At 41.8% G+C, this 20,849-nt stretch overlaps 1 protein-coding gene across 10 annotated transcripts in view; it reads right to left on the bottom strand.

Annotated features, from left to right (window-relative positions):
• LOC105497852 (pogo transposable element derived with ZNF domain) overlaps positions 1-19,517 on the bottom strand; it is a 56,120-nt gene extending 36,603 nt beyond the window's left edge. For 2 of the 10 annotated variants that reach the window (XM_011769333.3, XM_011769337.2), the window contains exons 1-3: positions 19,175-19,517; positions 2,896-3,020; positions 1,742-1,900 (exon numbers count right to left, since the gene is read on the bottom strand). In XM_011769333.3, coding sequence (XP_011767635.2) covers positions 1,742-1,900; positions 2,896-3,019 — 283 coding nt within the window. In that variant the 5' untranslated portion in view covers position 3,020; positions 19,175-19,517. Of the gene's footprint in view, positions 1-1,741; positions 1,901-2,895; positions 3,021-3,119; positions 3,500-5,221; positions 6,273-10,204; positions 10,344-15,030; positions 15,549-19,174 lie in introns of those variants that run through there. The other 8 variants (XM_071085489.1, XM_011769334.3, XM_071085486.1 and 5 more) reach the window with 8 other exon arrangements.
• Positions 19,518-20,849: the final 1,332 nt, after the last annotated feature.

The raw sequence follows: 20,849 nt of genomic DNA, 5'->3' as shown, positions 1-20,849 counted from the left end.
TTAATACTTATAACTAAAGCAAATTATTTAGATGCTCTAGGCCTCAGTTTCCACATCTATAAAATAATAGAAATCTTTACATAAATGGTTCCCATCTTTATATACACAACGGTCCCCATTTATAAGGTTTTTAGAAGTCTAAAGATTTCCCATAAAATAATCATATTTTCAGTACCTAAATACTGAAAGTCTTTGGAAATCATGGAGGTTTTAAAGTTTGATAATACCTAAAGTTGGTAACAACATGGGGAAAGAGCTATTGGTGGGCACTTATTTAGAGCAACCTATTAGGGTAACTTGACAACATCTATCAAATTATAAACACCTGATCCAGCAAATCTCACCTCTAAGACTTTATTTACATCGCAGATATGTTTTACACAGCGGGCAAAGACACATGCCTGAGAACGTTCACCACAGCATCATTTGTAATCACAAAGGATGGCGACCCTAACAAATGTTCCACAATAGGGGAATGCATATATAAATGGTTATATCCCCAAATTAAAAACCATACACTCTTGTAACAGCAATATAAACTGATAAAACATTTCTAGATGGCCAATCCAGGAATAATACTGATCACAATTCTTAAAAACTGTGATGACCTTTGAGCCAACAGTTTGTTTCAGAAATATATTTGCAGAACTAATTAACGATGCGAGAAAAGATGCAGAGATAGGAATGCTCACTGAAGCTCCTTAAAATGGCAATATACCCTCTTACAACCCATTGTTAATAAGTTAATCAAATAATGGGAAATACAGTCATCAAAAATGTTATAGATGACTATTTATTAAAATAAGATACTATTAAGGGGAAAAGGCAGGCAGAGTAATGTACAACTTGTATAATCTTTTTTTGTAAAAAGAAAATCACCACATATAACATACAGATGTATATAAAAATAAATATTGTACAGAATAAAAGTAACCACCAGTTATCTCCAGGTGGTGGGATTATGGTTAAACATTTTTTTTCTTCCTTTTGAATTTTTTTTTACTTTATAGTTTTTCTACAAAGCATATATTATTTCTGTAGTACTAAAGCTGTTTCGGTTTTAAAGGAAATAAAATAATTAAAAAATAAAGTCCTTTGCAGCAATGCAATGACTCTATGAAAGTGCCTACTTCAGTTATGAATCTTGAGATATAACTGGTCAACTCATCTTCGGAGTGTAGAAACAGACATCAGAAATTAAATAGAAACGAGTACTATATAGCCTTTCTAGTAAAAAAACAAAAACAAAACACTAAAAACGCTAGTCTTTCACCATTTCTTTCATGTAGACAACAACCCTATCCTATCTTCCACACTCAGGAACCAATAAGCAAATGAATCTGCCAGAGAAAATACAGAGCTGCCCTGGGAAAATTCTTACCAAACTAATGGAATTTTTGTAATTAAAGAAACAAAAACAACCAACCAAACAAACAAAAAAAGCCCCAGATCTCTTTAACAGTTAGGAATTTTGGGTTGACATTTTCTCTCCTAGAAATTATCAGTAGCAAGAATCTACTGCTCTCTCACTTGAAACACCAGTATCGAGTCAGCACTAACTTAGAAGGAATAGCACCATCTACAGAAATCACTTCCATATCAGAGAATCATTACTAAATTCATTTTCCAACTAGTAGAACCACATCTATACCTAACTAAACAGGTATGGCTGCCCCTGAGACCTTTTTTATTCTTTCACCCCTCTAGCCCAGGATTATTATTTCCCAATAATCCCACTTACCATTGTTGTTGGCAATTAGTGTGACAAGAGTCTTCTTTGTACTGTCGCTGTTCTGTGCCCCGCTGCTACTAACGGTGGTGGATGTAGAGAGGTGCCCAGCAACAGAAGCATGGGCAGCGATGGGCACTGGAGCCGAGACTGGCTGCTGGCTCACAGAAACTGTGGGGAAGGGGAGGCACAGTCACTTGGAGACAGGGACAGATGACACTAAAGGATACTGCTCTAATCTTCCCTTTCCATCTTGTTGTGGATCTCTATAGCCAAAAAGTTTCCTGTTTCATAAATCCAACTGTTCATGTGATTTCTCCTCCTACTTAACCCTTAGTCCACCATTTAAACACAATCCCTTCTTCTTTGTCTCACATCTCCTGGTTAATTAAGTTACATCACTGAGCCCACTGAACTGGGATTTTAATACTTTGCTTACATAACACTAGCAAACCTCTACGACTCAAAGGTTTATTATTACCACTAGTGGTATTCATAACCATGCACATTAAGCCATCCAAAAAGACCTTGAACTGTGCCCTATTTCAGCCTAAACCAATGCCATCTTCAGGTCTCAAGACAGGAAAGATAAAAATAAAGAGCAACTGGTACAATTTAGGGGAGCAAAAGAACTACCACCCATTTTCTGAATTCAGGGCAATCTAGAATTTGACTCAGCAGTATCACCTTTATGAAAGAAAAGCTAACAAGCCTAAATTTGTAAACTGTCCATGAAGGCAGACACAAGGCAATTTCTACTCTGCTCACAAAGGAAACCAAGTTCAAGTAAAACAAAACAAAACAAAAAAGACTATGGGAACCTATTTTTGACTGGGTACATAAATGAGCACTGACACACACACACCACCACTTTGAATTCTTGTTCATACATCTTTTAGTAAGAAGACTGCTAGATATTTGATAAACACTGGTTAATCCAACCTTCCAATGTTTTTGATGAAATAAATATATAATTTCTAGCTATATGGATGAGGAAACTGAGGTTTTCACAGACTACAGCATGGGAAAAAAGGTAGCACCAGTGAGTGCCACAATGAGGTCTCCCTGGATTCTTAAAAGTCCTTTTTCATCTCACACTTTGTTAACCAAAATACCATTCAATTTAATTAATTTAAATCATCTAAGATCAGAAGAGCTTTTGTTACCTGTGGTAGTTTTATCCACTGAATTATAATCTTCAACTACAGAGTCCTCAATGACATCACTGATTTTCTGCCATGGCTCCAACTCCTCCTCCTCACATTCCATGAACAGGTCGGTGTCTGCCATGCTACAAGAAAAATATTCAAATAAGATATGGGCCTAAGAATAGGAGATACTGCTTTATACCAAATATGAAATCAGAACTTTGACTCCATTGGCAACCTACCTCCTTGGGCTGCTTTATCATACGCTGCTCTAGCCTTTCTCCATTTCCAAGGGTTCAGAATTACAACTTTTATTCTTGAATATTAGAATCCATTGCACAGCAAATTATTTAATAATTAGGGCTACAGGCCAGGCATAGTGGCTCTGCCTGTAATCCCAGCACTTTGGGAAGCCGAGGCAGGTGGATCACCTGAGGCTAGGAGTTACAGAACCAGTCTGGCCAACATGGCAAAACCCTGTCTCTATTCAAAATACAAAAATTAGCCAGGTGTGGCAGTGCGCGCCTGTAATTCCAGCTACTTGGGAGGCTGAGGCATGAGAATCGTTTGAATCCAGGAGGCGGACGTTGCAGGGAGTCGAGATCACAGCACTGCACTCCAGCCTGGGGGATGGAGTGAGACTCTATCTCAAAAAAAAAAAAAAAAAAAAAAAAAAATTAGGATTATAAAAGTTTAGGCCAGGCACAGTGGCTCATGCTTGTAATCCCAGCATCTTGGGAGGCTGAGGCGGGTGGATCACGGGGTCAGGAGTTCAAGACCAGCCTGGCCAAGATGGTGAAGCCCCATCTCGACTAAAAATATAAAAATTAGCCGGGCGTGCTGGCAGTCGCCTGTAATCCCAGCTACTTGGGAGGCTGAGGCAGGAGAACTGCTTGAACCCTGGGCGGCAGAAGTTGCAATGAGCCAAGATCGCACCACTGCACTCCAGCCTGGGCAATAGAGACTCCGTCTCAAAAACAACAACAACAACAACAACGACAAAAAGTTTAATGTGTAACACCCAGGGCCAGGGTCAGGATGAGGACAGTGAGGTGAGTCAAGCAAGTGCAGGATCGGATTCAGTCTTTATTTAAAATAGATATTTTGTTCAGTATGGACTGTTCTGCATTAACACTGATCTTTTAAAAATGATGCATTAAAATGCATTTATTATGATTACTGAACCTCTCTGTACTCCTTTAAATTTTGCACCTAAGATGAGAACCTCACTTGTCATACTCTAGTCCCAGTCCTACTACTACCTTGTACATCTAGTCTAGGAAATTCTGGAGGCTATATTCCACTGTGATTTTGGAGTCAATCCTTAATTTGAAAACACTGCCTAAATTACATGTTCCTTTAAAAAATTAAAGTCTGAGCCGGGTGCAGTCGCTCAAGCCTGTAATTCCAGCACTTTGGGAGGCCGAGGTGGGCGGATCACCTGAGGTTCGGAGTTTGAGACCAGTCTGACCATCATGGAGAAACCCTGCCTCTACTAAAAATACAAAATTAGCCGGGAATGGTGGCACATGCCTGTAATCCCAGCTACTCAGGATGCTGAGGTTAGAGAATCGCTTGAACATGGGAAGTGGAGGTTGCAATGAGCCACAATTCATGCCATAGCACTCCAGCCTGGGCAACAAGAGCGAAACTCCATCTCAAAAAAAAAATAAAAATAAATAAATAAATAAAGTCTGTATCTCTGCAATGCAAACAAAGAGTTATTGCTATTCGACCCTCCAGTAACAGTTTACTAAGGGTCAGTTTCCTTGTGCTGGAACGCGAATACTATTGCTGTTCAAAGTTCAAACACAGCCTTTACTGCAAAAGCTCTAAGTGTCCTTAGAGTCTTAGTAATTCTGCTGCTACATCCATAAGCGAAAACCAAAACCAACCAACCAACCTAACCATTCTGTTTACTGGTTAGGGCCATACAACTTGACAGTAGCAGTTTGCAAAATGCCCAACAGATGGCATTGTTTCCCTTGAAAATTAAAAATATCTTGCAATGCCCCAGTGATTTAGCTATAGCCAGGGGGAGTTTGAGTTTTAATGAGTAGAGTGTTTAACTGGATTCTAACTGGTCTTTCATCTTCTATTTTAATTATTTCTGTCTTTCTAACCATGAAGCGGGTGAGGAAAGAAAAAGATCTAAGAGATCAACTTAAATTCTCTTATTTTCAGGCTTAATTATATGAAGACAATACTAGCCAGAAACTAAATTAAAAAGAAATCAAATCCATATCATAGGTATTCTTTGAGACAAAGACAACACATGCCTTTGTTTTCCAGTCTAATTCCACTACAAAATATATTTTAAACAATTTTTTCCTTAAATACTTACTTTTATTCCATTGTTCTTTGCTGTGTAACCTTCTGACAGCTTAGAGTCAACAGATAATTAATGCACAAATATCCAACACCCAGCAGAATGAATATAAACTGTGGATAATAACCTCTGCCGATGTTTTTCAAGGACCTACTTTTGTCCTGACCAGTTACAAGCAAACTCTCCACACATATGAAAAACTTTGTTTTGGAATATGAAGAGCTATCAGAATACAAATTGTGGTTTTCAATGTCATGCCTGTGGTTATTTTAGTAGCATATCCAAAAGGGTGTACTTTTATCTTAAGTATTCATAATACCTTAAGAGTTTCAGTTCTTTATTTTATAAAGCAATGAATTACAATAAGAATATTGAAATTTCTTCCATTTGACCTTGAGAGAAATGGAAAGAACTCCAGCTTGGGTAACATAGCAAGACTCCATCTCTACAAAATTTTTTTAAAAATTAGCCAGGTGTGCGGCACACACCAGTGGTCCCAGCTACTTGGGAGGACAAGGTAGGAGGATCGCTCGAGGCCAGGAGTTCGAGGTTACAGTGAGCTCAAGGTTACAGTAACTGCAGTGGTGCCATTGTACTCCAGCCTAGGCTGGAGAGCTGGAGAGCAATACCCCATCCCTACAAAATAAAAAAATGAAAAATAAATGGAATAACCAAAAAGGGTAGATCTGAAAAGATGGCAAAGATGTTTATGTCCTAACTACTTTTTAATCAAGTGAGAAAAATATCTCTTCTCCTTAGGTATGAGTACTGCCAAGATATCCAATGTAAATTAAAAGACTCAAAATGAAAAGAAAATCCAACTTGGCCGGACACGGTGGCTCACACATGTAATCTCAACAATTTGGGATGCTGAGAAGCGTGCATCATTTGATGTCAGGAGTTCCAGACCAGCCTGGCCAACATGGTGAACTGAAACCCCACCTCTACTAAAAATACAAAAAGTAGCCGGACATGGTGGCACATGCCTGTAATCCCAGCAACTTGGGAAGCTGAGGCAGGAGAATCGCTTGAACCCAGGAGGCAGAGGTTGCAGTGAGCCAAGATCGCGCCACTGCACTCAAGCCTGGGTGACAGAAGCCAGACTCCGTCTCAAAAAAAAAAAAAAGAAAAGAAAAAAAGGAAATCCAACTTATGGGGAAATATTTTTCATGTTTTTTTTTTTAACAACACAGAAGATGGAGTTAGTTAATAAGGTTTGTCAACTCAGAAAATATTAGGTCTGCTGACTGAACATATTTCACAAATGTACAAAGCATCTCTGAAGACACTGAAGCCAAGTTTTTCAAAACTGTCCTTGATTCTGACCTATACTCTGGTATCTCAGGATGTGATCAATTCCTTTCACTTTCAACATCTATAACTCAGGGTCAAAAACATGATACAACAGAGACATAGCAACCTAATGTAAATACTTAGCAAACCAAAAATAGAAAACGCAAATTTAGATCCTTCTTCTAGTTTTCTAGTTATTAAAAGGAAACCTTTACTAACATAATAAAATGCAGTATTTAATATTTCTACCAAGATTCTCAGGGAACACCACCATTCTCTGTGGTCTTTCAAGTGATCCATGGCATACAATCTCCTTTCAACATTTTTTTTTTTTTTTAAAGCCCCGATCAGGGCAAGGACAGCCTTTCAACTAGTTTTGAACAAAGAAGACAGGAATTACTAAATATGCAGTGTTAACAATGTACATCCAGATTCTGAAAATGGGCCCCCCACCAAAAAAAAATGTATCTTCCCAAACTATTATTCCACACATTTAACCTCTTTCTATACCAAATCTTTCCCATAAAGGAAAAAACAAAACAAAACAAAACAAAACAAAACACAATGCATTTATTCCTCCTCTTCCCTAATTTCTTGCTATGAAGGACTGGATACTTACCACACTAAAAAAAAATTACACTGAAATGTAATCCTTAATTAAGGGGCAGTTTAATTGCTCGTTTTTTATTTCAAAACTACCAAATAGAAATGCGAATTTCAGGTATTAAAGGCCAGCCCATGGTGAATACAGTGCTACATCAAGAAGAAAGCGGCCAGGCGCAGTGGCTCATGCCTGTAATTCCAACACTTTGGGAGGCCGAGGCAGGGGCATCACCTGAGGTCAAGAGTTCGAGACTAGCCTGGCCAACACAGTGAAACCCTATCTCTACTAAAAATACAAAAATTAGCCAGGTGTGGTGGCACAAGCCTGTAATCCCAGCTACTCAGGAGGCTGAGGTAGGAGAATCGCTTGAACCTGTGAGGAGGAGGTTGCAGAGAGCTGAGATTGTGCCACTGCACTCTAGCCTGGGCGACAGAGCGAGACTCCATCTCAAAAAAAAAAAAAAGGAAAACTTGGATGGGCAGTAAATTTGGGACTCATACTGCAACCAAGTGAAGAGGCAAATTTTCATACTACAACTATGAGTCTCCGAATCAATATTGTAGTGGTTCCTTTTCTGCTATTTTTAATGAGATACAAATTTTAATTGAATACAAAAGTTTACTCAGATACGTATCTGTCACTCAGTTTCAAAAACTATCAACTCAAAATGGATTCCTTCATTTATGCCCCCACTTCTCCATATTATTTTGAAGCAAATCTCTAAAATATCATATTCACAAATATTTTGGTATGTAGCTCTGAAAGATAAGGACTTTAAAAGATTACAGTTTAGAAAAATTGTATGGCCGGGTGTGGTGGCTCAAGCCTGTAATCCCAGCACTTTGGGAGCCTAAGAGAGGTGGATCACATGAGGCAAGGAATTTGAGATCAGCCAGGCTAACACAGTGAAACCCTGTCTCTACTAAAAATATAAAAATTAGCCAGGTCTGTAATCCCAGCTACTCAGGAGGCTGAGACAGGAGAACTGCTTGAACCCAGGAGGCGGAGGTTGCAGTGAACCGAGATTGCGCCACTGCACTCCAGCTTGAACAGCAGAGCAAGACTCCATCTTAAAAACAAAAATACTGTATTACCATTACATGCCTAAAAAATTGATAATCCCTTAATATCAAATATCTAGTCACCATCCAAATTTCTTTTTTCTTTTTTTTTTTTTGTGAGATGCGGTCTCATCCAGGCTGGAGTACAGTGGCACGATCTCAGCTCACTGCAACCTCCGCCTCCCAGGCTCAAGCAATCCTCCCACCTCAACCTCTTGAGTAGCTCTAGGGACACAGAGCTAACTAACTTTTGGGATAGCCAAGAGCCACCATGTCTGGCTAATTTTTTGTATTTTTTTGTAGAGAGGGGGTCTTACCATGTTGCCCAGGCTGGTCTCAAACTCCTAGACTCAAGCAACCCACCTGCCTCAGATTCCCAAAGTGCTGGGATTACAGGGATAAGCCACTGTGCCCAGCCTTTGATGTGTTTTGAACCATGCAGTTACCTTTACAGATACTCATTGTGTCCTATTTTGGCCAGTGGGAACGTCTTCAGTTGGCTGCTGAGTCCTTCTGACACACCCTAGTATCGTTTGATAAAATCTTTGCTGATAGTCAAGATGTTTCAGCTCATCTCATACATTTCCTGTCTCAGACCTAGAACCAGCCATTTCTTCAAGGAATTATACTGGTGGGGAATGAGTTTCCAAGACCACAATAAAAGGCTAGGGTCCTTCTTGCTCATTTTAAATAAAAAATTACCTCCATATGAATCCCCAACTATTAGCTATCTTCAACTTTGCTCTTATATCATCTGATGGAAAAATTTCACATCCACAAATACATTTCTTAGAAACTTAAAAAAAAAAAATTCAGGGCCGGGCGCGGTGGCTCACGCCTGTAATCCCAGCACTTTGGAAGGCCGAGGCGGGCGGATCACAAGGTCAGGAGATCGAGACCATGGTGAAACCCCGTCTCTACTAAAAATAGAAAAAAATTAGCCGGGCGCAGTGGCGGGGGCCTGTAGTCCCAGCTACTCGGGAGGCTGAGGCCGGAGAATGGCGTGAACCCGGGAGGCGGAGCTTGCAGTGAGCTGAGATCTGGTCACTGCACTCCAGCCTGGGTGACAGAGCGAGACTCCGTCTCAAAAAAAAAAAAAAAAAAAAAAAACTTAAAAAAAATTCTTTCTCCTGAAATTTTTACTTGAAATGTTTCAGTCTTATATTTATTAAACTACTTATTATTTCCCCTCTTATGCTATCCTGACTATGTATTCCCTGAACAAGATACTTAGATCATTGGGAGAATTTATATGTAGTTAAGAAATTCTGGCCGGGTGTGGGGGCTCACACCTGTAATCCCAGCACTCTGGGAGGCCGGGGCGAGAGGATCACCTGAGTTCAGGAGTTTGAGACAGGCCTGCGCAACATAGAGACATCTTGTCTCTATTAAAATTTTAAAAAACTTATTTTAAAAAGATAAATTTTAAGAAGAATATAATCAAATGATCAAAGATTAACAAAGAGGACACATTTAGTTTAATCAAGCCTTTTAGCAAGTAACTTTTCAAGACAATCTTTTCTTTGCCTATAATCCCACCACTTCAGGAGTCTGAGGTGGGAGAACTGCTCAAGCCCTAATTGTTTGAGCCCAGAGGTTCGAGACTAGCCTGGGCAACTTGGTGAAATCCCATCTTTACAAAAAATAGAAAAACTAGCAGGGTGTTGGTGGCATGCACCTCTGTAGTCCCAGCTACTCAACAGGCTGAGGTGGGAGAATCTCTTGAGTCCGGGAGGTGGAGACTGAAGTGAGCTGTGTTTGAGCCACTGCACTCCAACCTGGGCAACAGAGCAAGACCCTGTTCTCAAAAACAGACAAGCAAACAAAACACACAAGCAAACAAACAAAATTATCTTTCCTTGAACAAAGGATATAGACAGATCATGTCAAACATTTCACACAAAATTCTCAACTATTCCTAAGCTAACAGAGATCTTTTTCAAGCAAATGAATGCAGGGGGCAGCAGACAGGGAAAACAGAGATTTAGATACAGCAGAAAGCCTACACCTTTACTTTCAAAACAAGAGCTCATTTCTAACCTTCAATAAAATTCCCAGTAGTGCTGAAAGAGTTCATCATATTCCAGCGTTCTCCAACATATATCAGGCACAGCCCAAGCTACGCACTACATCTGCAGAAGGGATTCATTCAACAGCTGTACCTAGCTTAAAGGGAAACCTAGTTCACAAAAGACATAAATAAATAATTAAGGACTCCTCATAGGTGACAGTGAATTTTATCAGAGGTCAAGTTTGCCCCCCAGAGGGCATTTGGCAATGTCTAGACATTTTTGGTAGTCACAATCAGGGTGGGGGTGAGGAGAGGTGTTACTGACCTATCCAGTGGGTAGTGGCCAGGAGTGCTACAAAACATCCTACAATGTACAGGATAGCCTGGAGAGTATCTGTCCCTAAATGTCAATAATGCCAAGACTGAAAATCACTGATCAAACTGAATACATATTCTGAAAATGAGGGCAATTTAAAGAAAAATCATCCCACATTCTATACATAAAGAACTATCATTTCTTTTTAAAAATATTTGTCCTCTCAGGCCAGGCATGGTGGCTCACGCCTGTAATCCCAGCACTTTGGTAGGCCGAGGTGGGCAGATCACGAGGTCAGGAGATCAAGACCATCCTGGCCAACACAGGGAAACCCCATCTCTATTAAAAATACAAAAAATTAGCCAGGCATGGTGGCGGGCGCCTGTAATCCCCCCTAATCGGGAGGCTGAGGCAGGACAACGGCGTGAACCTGGGAAGTGGAGCTTGCAGATTGCGCCACTGCACTCCAGCCCGGGCAACAGTGCGAGACTCCATCTCAAAAACTCTGCAACAGAGCAGAACAAGGTTCTTATGAATTATTCAAATGGTTATATATGTTAAAAATTTTTAATAAAACCCATATATACCTAGTCTGCTTCATCCTATAATTACCTACCTGTGAAACTTGATTTTTTTTTTTTTGAGATGGAGTCTTGCTCTGTTGCCCAGGTTGGAGTGCAGTGGCATGATCTCGATTCACTGCAACCTCCGTCTAACGGGTACAAGTAATTCTCCTGTTTCAGCCTCCCAAGTAGCTGGGACTACAGGTGCCTGCCACCAGGGCTGGCTAGTTTTTGTATTTTTAGTAGAGACGGGTTTTCACCATATTGGCCAGGCTGGTCTCGAACTCCTGACCTCAGGTGATCCACACGCCTCGGCCTCCCCAAAGTGCTGGGATTACAGGCATGAGCCACTGCACTCAGCCAGAAACTTGATTTTATCTTCATATTCATCTGACAACTTTTAGGCCACTCTTGTTCTTACTCAAGTACATATTTTCTCCTAATAAAACAAGAGCATCATGATGTTCACCCTGTAAAATTATGGTTTTATGGTTGTTTGCCACTATCCATATTGGCTGGTGAATAATTTTTGTGAAAATAATTTTCAGGTTCTTTTGTCTAATTCCCAGTTTTAAGTTTAAACTTTTTTTTTTTTTTTGAAACAGGATCTTTGTTGCCTGGGCTGTAGTGCAGTGGCGCGATCTCAACTCACTGCAGCCTTGACCTCCTGGGCTCAAGCAATCCTCCTGTCTCGGCCTCCCAAGTAGCTGGGACTACAGGAATGTGCTACCATGCCTGGTTAATTTTTGTATTTTCTATAGAGTTTTGTCATATTGCCCAGGCTGCTCTTGAACTTCTGGACTCAAGGGATCTGCTTGTCTTGGCCTCCCAAAGTGCTGGGTTTTACAGGCATGAGCAATCGCGCCCAGCCTTCCCAGTTCTAAATTTTTTCGAGTTGTGGCCCCTTAACAATTCCTCTACAGGTTACTTTTGCTACATATAAACTCTTCTTGCTTCTTCAACTTCCAAATCATTTTTGCAGAGAGCAGTGAATCAAAGTGACAAAATGGAAACCTATTTCTATGTTCTTCCTTAAAAATCTTATGTATGGTTGAACTTAAAAGTTACAGTAGCTCTGTATCTCAAAAGCCAGAGGTTATGATCCTAATATGTTTAAATAGAAAAACATCAGCCAAGCCTGGTGCAGTGGCTCATGCCTATAATCCCAGCACTTTGGGAGGCCGAGGTGGGTGGATCACTTGAGGTCAGGAGTTCGAAACCAGCCTGGCCAACATGGTGAAACCCCATCTCTATTAAAAAAAAAAAAAAATTAGCCAGGTGTGGTGGCACATGCCTGTAATCCCAGCTACTCGGGAGACTGAGGCAGGAGAGTCACTTGAACCTGGAGGTGGAGGTTGTGGTGAGCCAAGATCGCACCACTGTACTCCAACCTGGGCAACAGAGCGAGACTCTGTCTCAAAGGAAACAAAAGAAAAACATTAGCCAACAAACTACTGACTAATAATTCACATTAGTTATCAGTTGTTTTGTTTATGACATCTTTTGGCAAGCAAATAAACAAGAAAAGCCAAAAACAATGTATGAAGTATTACTGACAATAATATTTAACCTCAATCAAATCAATGATTTATTTATTCTAATTAATTTTATTTTTTAAATTTTTTGAGAAGGAGTTTCACTCTTGTTGCCCAGGCTAGAGTGCAATGGTGATCTCAGCTCACTGCAACCTTCACCTCCTGGGTTCAAGCGATTCTCTTGCCTCAGCCTCCCAAGGAACTGTAATTACAGGCATGTGTCACCATGCCTGGTTTGTTATGTATTTTTAGTAGAGATGGGGTTTCATCATGTTGGTTGGGCTGGTCTTGAACTCCTGACCTCAGGTGATCCACCTGCCTCAGCCTCCCAAAGTGCTGGGATTACAGGTGTGAGGCACCACACCCAGCTCAAATCCATTATTTAAATTTAACTTTCCATTTACAAGAAATACAGCAATAAAAGAACAAATTAAGTATCACCACAAACAAATAATGAGATAAATCCAGAAGGCGGGACATTCTAGAAGGAAATAATCGAATGCAGAATATGGAACATTCTATAAAACTAATATATCCTCAAAAATGTCGATGTTCAGCTGGGTGCTAACATTGACACCCAGCCACCATGTTGGTCAGGCTGGTCTTCAACTCCTGACCTCGCGATCCACCGGCCTTGGATTCCCAAAGTGCTTCGATTACAGTTGCGAGTCACCATGCCCAGCCTCTTTCCCCTTTTCACATGCGTGAAATTTTCTTAATAAAAACTGAGGTGGGGTAGGAGGGGGTGGAACTACCTACTCATATCTTAGCTGTGGTATTTTGTACTGCTACATTCTGCCATATCTCCTTGGTATCTACTAAATAACTGGTAGCCTTGTTGGCTGAATTTCTTGATTTATTCCTACGATCAATTTTCACATAACTTGTATATATACATTTCTCTTTTTTTATTTTTATGCAGGCATTTTCACTTAATATACGTTTCTTAAGACACAGAAAAATAGTTAAATAAGAAATAACTAATTAAGGTGGATTATGTAGGCTACCAAGGAGGTACATTACTTTCTTCTATTAATCCATTATTTGACATCTTGGTAACCTAGGTGGTTTCTCTATTTTGTAGTAATTGTAACATGATTTTTGTGCACTCAATAGGTTTTACTTAACACTGCAGGCTCACACAGAACCATTAGCAATACTCAGTCTCTTGTCTCATCCTTCAATCCATAATATGGGAGTACCCAATAAATACCCTCGGTGGGGGGGAAGGGGATTATTTCTTAAATGCTGGCGAATATGGTAGTCTACCTTATACTAAGGCCCTATATAATGAGCTAGTCAATAGTCTATATAATTGTAAAGGCAAGCTACAAACAGACCTTTTAAAACAATGTACTATTTAAAAGCAGCAAACAGAATCCTGCAGATACACCTGCCTACTTTTAAGGTATTTAAGGGGCAGCAACTGTTGCCTATCTTCATCTCAAAGAAAATTAGAAAAAGATCTGTTTTCTACAACTCTCCTGATATACTTGGTTCTTGAAGCTCTGAATTCCTTTGTGTTGTTCTTTCATAGCTGTAAAGTCCAGAAATGAAGAATGAAGAATCCAGAAATGAAGAATTTGGTTATCTAACATTTTCAATTTACTGCCAGTACATACCTGCCCAAAAATCAACGTAAAAAGAACATTTGGAACAGGAAAAATATTTTATAGAAAACAAACATTTTTAAGAACACCACTTTCTTGTTTCAGGGTGAAAAATAAACGATGATAATCCTCAACATAACTGGTAATTGTGTTTTCAAGTTACCTCAATTTTTCGTTCTATAAAGGACTAATACCAGAAAACCTATAGGGCTGAATACTTAATATGTGTATAAAACTAATTATAGTTAAACATGTAATAAGCTTTTATTTATCCTGTCTTTTGCACAGCCCATTTTGTCCCTCACAACATCTAACTGTTGTAGTACCTCACATATAAGAATCATATGGGTTTTAAGTAGTCTTAATAACCTAAAATTTCCAAACTCAAAATACTTTCCTCTTGTCTGGTAGCCAATCCTGTATCAAGAAATATCCAAATATTTAGTTCTGTGCTCTTTACTAAAACAAGTAAAGTAAGCAACGAGTTCTCTTTTCTAAAGGGGTCAATATTCAGGAGTCCCTTTCCCAAGAAAAATATCTAGTATGATGGAAAGCTTTTCTTCGATGACAGTTGTGTGTTACCTAAATTCCATTTCTATGCTTTCAATTTCTTTTAATTCTGCTAAAACCTAGCAATAGGTTAGTGTCTCTCTTCCGCTTTCCTCCCCTTCGTTACATATAAAAGTATGTTTTTCAGTTGGGCACGGTGTTTTACGCCTGTAATCCTAGCACTTTGGGAAGTCAAAGCGGGTGGATCAAGAGGTCAGGAGTTTGAGACCAGCCTGGCCAACATGGTGAAACCCCATCTCTGGAAAAATACAAAAAAATTACCCGGGTGTGATGGTGTGTGCCTCCTGTAATCCCAGCTACTCAGGAAGCTGAAGGAGAATCGCTTGAACCGGGGAGGCGCAGGGTGCACTGAGCCGAGATTGCGCCATTACACTCCAGCCTGGGTAATGGAGCAAGACTCCATCTCAAAGAAACAAAAAAAAAAAGAAAAGAAAAGTTCTGTGGATATGGCTTCTTATCACCAACAAGAATACCAAGGAATCTATCAGAATGTTACCATATTAGTATCATGACAAAGGCATTAACCAGCTCTAGGATTTGTGATCAACCAGCTCTAAAGTTTGTATTTTATAGATAAGGTCAAAATAGTGGTTTAGAGAGACTAAATAACTTCCTCAAGGCTACAGTTTGTAAATATCCCAGTTCGTATTCAAAGTAAGCTTTTTTTGCTTTAGAACTCTTCCCCAGGTCACTGTCTCTTCCATCAACTTCAACTATTTATAAATTCTCCCAAAATTCCCCAAGGGAGTTAGATTTGAATGATTTAAAGAGCAGAAACACAGGACTGACCGAATGATTCTCATTTTTTTGACTCTTGAAATTATTGAAGACGCCAAAGATCTTTCATGTGAATTTTATCTTTCCACATTTACCACATTCAAAATGTTAAAATATTTATTAATATATTTTAAAACGAGCCCATTACAAGTTAACATAAATAACATTTCAACAAAAATTACTTTCCCTCCAAAAAGTGAGAAAAGTAACACTGTTTTTTTTGCGTTTTGCAAATCTCTTTTATGTCTAACTTAATAAAAGATGGTTGGATTCTCACAGTTACTTCTGCATTCAGTCTGTTGCTATATGTCATTTTGGTTAAGTATATAATGAAAATCTAGTCAGAAAAGGGAGAAGTATTTTAATAACCTTTTCAGATAACTGTAGATATTGGTAAACACTAAAACTCAACAAATGGTAGTTTCTTTTTTTTTTTTTCTTAAATAAATAGAGACAGGGTCTCACTATGTTGAACTAGGCTCAACTCAAACTATCCTTCCACCTGGGCCTTCCAAAGTGCTGGGATTACAGGAGTGAGCCACCATGCTAGGCCAGATAGTAGTTTCTTAAAGGATAGCAACATTTTGGAATCTGAAACCACATCAATCCACTTTTTTACTGTTAAAATCCATTGCTATATCTGGTATTTTCAAAGGCTCTTTTACTTTTGCTTGATTTTGCAACATCATGCATTGGTCATCTGCAAAATACAGATTTACTAAGTTATGCCCATCTTCCAAATGACATATTATACAACATTTTTAAATATTACAGTCCTTAACCACTGATATCATACAGGAAGTTTTTTAAGTACTAGGAAGCTGTCAAACTCCAGCTGTCAACTTTTTAAAAATTCTAATTTTCACCCAAATTTTATCACTGGTAATAAATACTGTCAATTGTTTTCCTAAAAGTGACAAGCTCACTTCATATTCAAGAAATACCTGCCAAATACTAAATGTGAAAAACCACAGTTTGCCAGTCGCATGGTACTCCATGAAATAAGCCACTCACAACCCAATCCCACAAATGCTTTTCCCTCATGACAACAATCACACCTCCGTAGGCAGCATAAATGCTTTATCCATGTTTATTTCATCACAAATTCTTAAAAATTAAAAAGACAAGTAGTCAAAAGCTAAGATTTAATAACAACAGGCGGGGCACGGTGGCTCAAGCCTGTAATCCCAGCACTTCCGGAGGCCTCCGTGGGTGGATCGCCTGCCATCGAGTTCGAGACCAGCCTGGCCAAAATGGCGAAACACCATCTCTACTAAAAATACAACCCGGGAGGCAGAGATTGCAGTGAGCCGAGATAGTGCCACTGCACTCCACCCTGGGCGACAGAGCAAAACTCCGTCTCAAAAAGATAAAAATACAATAATAAATTTTACTGCTTCAAGGGCATTCTCAAGTAAGCAGTTTGGTGCCACTGACTTGCTTTGTGCTAAGGTACCGTCAGTAGTTTTACCCAGCATTGCTTTTGAACCATCAGCGTATCAGTGAAAACAATAAATAGCATCTTACTATTATTTTGAAAATAATTATGACCTTGAGGCTCCCCTGAAAGGGTAAGAGCAGATCCCCACAGGTCATCCGCCCACACTTCGAGAACCGCTTTCCTATATTATACCACTAGTTCAAGATGGGAGTGGAAACTCTAAATCACGTTCGTCCCAAGAGTCCATGTACCTCCTTAGTTTGAGATACACCAACACAGCTCTGGAAAAGGGAAGGAAATCAAGGGCACAAGGTGTCATTTGTTTCAACATCTTGAACACTTTTATGTTAGACCAGTAATTTTCAACGTAGTGGTCACATTAATCAGCCTCAGCCGCAGGACTGCTCATTTAAAACTGTAGGGATGACAACTCCCCTCGGCTCCATTCGAATAAATTTGGGGGATGAGGCTCCCCCAAATTGTACGTTTAACAATCTTCGAGTTACTTTTTATGCACCCCGAAGTTGAGAATGATTGTACTAACAGTTCGAATTCAGAGTTTAAGCTCTCAGACCCTGAGCAATGGTGTCTCGAAATTAATCGTTTGCCAAGGAGCAGCCCTCCCTGCCCCCTCCGTTTCCCTTTCCTCTAGTTGGGTAAATGCCTACAAAAGTAAAACCCCGGCCGGGAGCGGTGGCTCACGCCTGTAATCCCAGCACTTTGGGAGGTCAAGGCGGGCGGAGCACCTGAGGTCAGGCGTTCAAGAGCGGCCTGGTCAACGTGGTAAAACCCGTCTCTACTAAAAATACAAAAATTAGCCGGGCGTGGTGGCACATGCCTGTAATCCCAGCTACTAGGAAGGCTAAGGCAGGAGAATCACTTGAACCCGGGAGGCGGTGGTTGCAGTGTGCAGAGATCGTGCCACTTGCACACCAGCCTGGACGACAAGAGTGAAACTTAGTCTCAAAAAAAAAAAAAAAAAAGTAAAACCCCATTTCTGTGGAGTCTTGAGCTGCGGTGAGAGGTGTCCACGGGCTTGGAGGGACGGGCTACACCGCCTGCATCAAGACAGCGGCTGCTCTGAGATAGTCCAACTGCATCTTAATTTCCATTTTGAAAATGAGACTGGCCACCAAATGACTCTGAGGACTCATCAGCACTACCTTTTTCTGAACTAAGAATGTCCAAGACAAGTGCTACTAGCAGTTTGAGAGAATCCCACATCTGGAGAAGAAGGAAATCAGAACACGCAGAAAGAGGGAAAGCAAGTAGATTAATGACAGTACTCCTTTGCAAAAGCTGCCAAAAATCTAAAGAAAATAGTCCCCGGGATAAACATGGCGCCCACCGCGGCAGGACATAATCACCAGAAAATAGAGATTCTCCGCCCCATCCCATTTGATAAATCACGGCGCCATCCCTAAAGAAATTTGGGGGCCGAGAGAGGAGAGTTCGTAAACTAGCTGCAGTGCACTAAGGCTTAGGATGTACTATTAGACCAAGGAGAGATTACATAACAAGGCATCGGCTCAGCAATCACTCATTTTCCTCCTCCCGCTCAAAACGAGCGCCCCACTCCTTCTCCGAGCGGGGACGGGGCGGGGAGGGCCGCGCACCCCCACCCCCAGGGGCCGCTCCGCCGCCGCCCGCCCCCGCCGCCGCCGCCGCCCGGCCTCGCCCCCTCGCCGGCCCCTCCCGCCGCGCTCCGCCGTCTCGCCGCCGCCCGCGCCCCCGCCCCTTCCCCAGCGGGCCACCGCCCGCGCCCGCGCCGCCCACTCCTCCGAGACGCCTCGCGCCGGGCATGCGTGTGGACGTCGGGCTGTGTGCAGGGCCGTGGGGCGCGAGTGCGCGCGCGCGCGCCGCGACGGGCTCCAGGGGGCGGGGGTGGCCGGCCAGCCGGCAGGCAGGGGCCTCCGCCGCCGGCCCTTCGCGCAGCTCCCGCGGCCCGGGGCGCACGCACACACACTCGCGCTCGCGCACCGCGCCCTGCGGCCGCCCCTGCCGCGGGCCGCGCCGCCACTCGCGGTGGGCGGGGGCGCGCGCCGCCGGCCCCCCGCCCCCACCCCCGCGCGTACCGGCCCCATCCCCCTCTCATTGTCTCGCCTCGGAACGCCTCGCCGAGCGAAAAGATAACGGAACCCCCGGGAGCAGGGGGTGGGGAGAGAGAAGGCTCGCTCGCTCACTCACCTCCCGTGGTCGTCGCCGCCGGTAGTCTGACCCGAGAAAGGCGCCGTCGCCTTAAAGGGACCTTACACCCGGCGCCAGAAGGGGGTGGGAGCAGGGAGGGGACAGGGGCTTGGGGGGAGACGAAGAAGAGGTAACCGTTGAAAGCTCGTCTCCCCAAGGGTGAAAGGAAGCCTCCCTCGGGTTCGAGTGATTTGGGGTGGATTTTTTTCCCGAGGGGGGCGGGGGGGGCCCCGAGGGAGGGGGGTGGGGGGGCCAAGGAATGCGGCTCCGTGTACGGGAGCTGGCGCGGGGGAGAGAGACGCCGACTCCCCCCACCGACCCTCTCGCCCCGCGGAGGGATACGGCTCGTCACTTCCGCCCTCCCCTTTTTCACGGCCTCCCAATTGGTCGGAGCGTGCTGCACGTCATGGGCTCATCCAAACCCCTGCCCGGGCTTCTTTTCTAGTCAAGTTTGGCTGGGCCTGCAAATAAATAAATAAAGGAAAATATTTTTTATAATGAAAAAAGAATAATTAGTTTCAGAAGCTGTATCTAAATTTTGGTGAGAAAAATGAGACTCCCAAAGAAAATATTCCCCAATTTACTTGCCTAGAGTTTCCAAGGAAGTGTTGGGAGGCTCCCCCACTTTCCACTCAAGGCTTAGACCCAGTCAAGAGGAGGACTTCATGATACAGGCCAGGTGGTGAGGCCCAGTGGCACCAACAACTGTCATTGGAACAAAGAACAAAATGGCACTCACTCTTTCTCAAGAGACACTCGGCCAAGTAGCCTTGTGGCTGTGGCCTTGTTTAAGTGAAGAACTTTTAAAAGCCATTTTGATCCTCATGCCCTTCTGGATCCTGGAAAGAAGTGGCACACGATTGTTAAAGCGATTATTGTGATGGAAACTGCTTTGCCTCCATTGTGACTAGATTCAGCAGAGATCCCCAGTTCTAAGAAACCACACACACTCCACATCCTTATGCTTTTTGCTGCAATCAAGGCTGAGATGGGTTGGCTCAAAGAAATTGTTTGGTCCACTCAAACGACCATCCACCTGTTTATTCTTCCCCAAACAAAAACTACCTCTTCTCAGGTAGCTGAGAAATTTTGTCCTTTGTTGCTTTCTGAGATTATAAAAATGTAATATTTTCCTTGAATATTTGAAAATGTTTGCTATTTAAGCAATACACAAATGTTTGCTTCAAACCAAGTACTTGGTGCAGAAAGGGGAAATCCAGAATTATGTTTATTCGTTCTCTTTATATACACACTCCATTCGAACCACCAGACTGTGAAAATAGGCAGTGGAAGTAGGCATTCCAAATTGTATGCACCTGCCCGTGCACACACACATACACACACTGTGCACACACACATACACACGCTGCCACCACCTAGCTTCATTACATTTCATACCAAAACCATGTGAGTGATTTCCACTAGTGTGGGATGCTTAGGAAGGACTTCATTATTTGACTGAGAAGAATCCCTATCCTTCTGAAAATACTTCTGGAGACTTACCAGACCTGATCTGGAGAAGCAAGCCCATGTTAAGATTATAGGATCAATCACCAAAAGACTATATGAAACTCAAATCCTATTTTATGCTGTCGTGTAATTACTTTAATTCATTATATATATCTACATTATGTATATTACATTACGTATTATTAACCTTTGAAAAATTCCAACA

This window comes from Macaca nemestrina, chromosome 1 (genome assembly GCF_043159975.1).
Source record: "Macaca nemestrina isolate mMacNem1 chromosome 1, mMacNem.hap1, whole genome shotgun sequence".
Taxonomy (NCBI): domain Eukaryota; kingdom Metazoa; phylum Chordata; class Mammalia; order Primates; family Cercopithecidae; genus Macaca; species Macaca nemestrina.
Note: the sequence above shows the minus strand (reverse complement) of the source record. Positions and strands in the feature narration are given on the sequence as shown.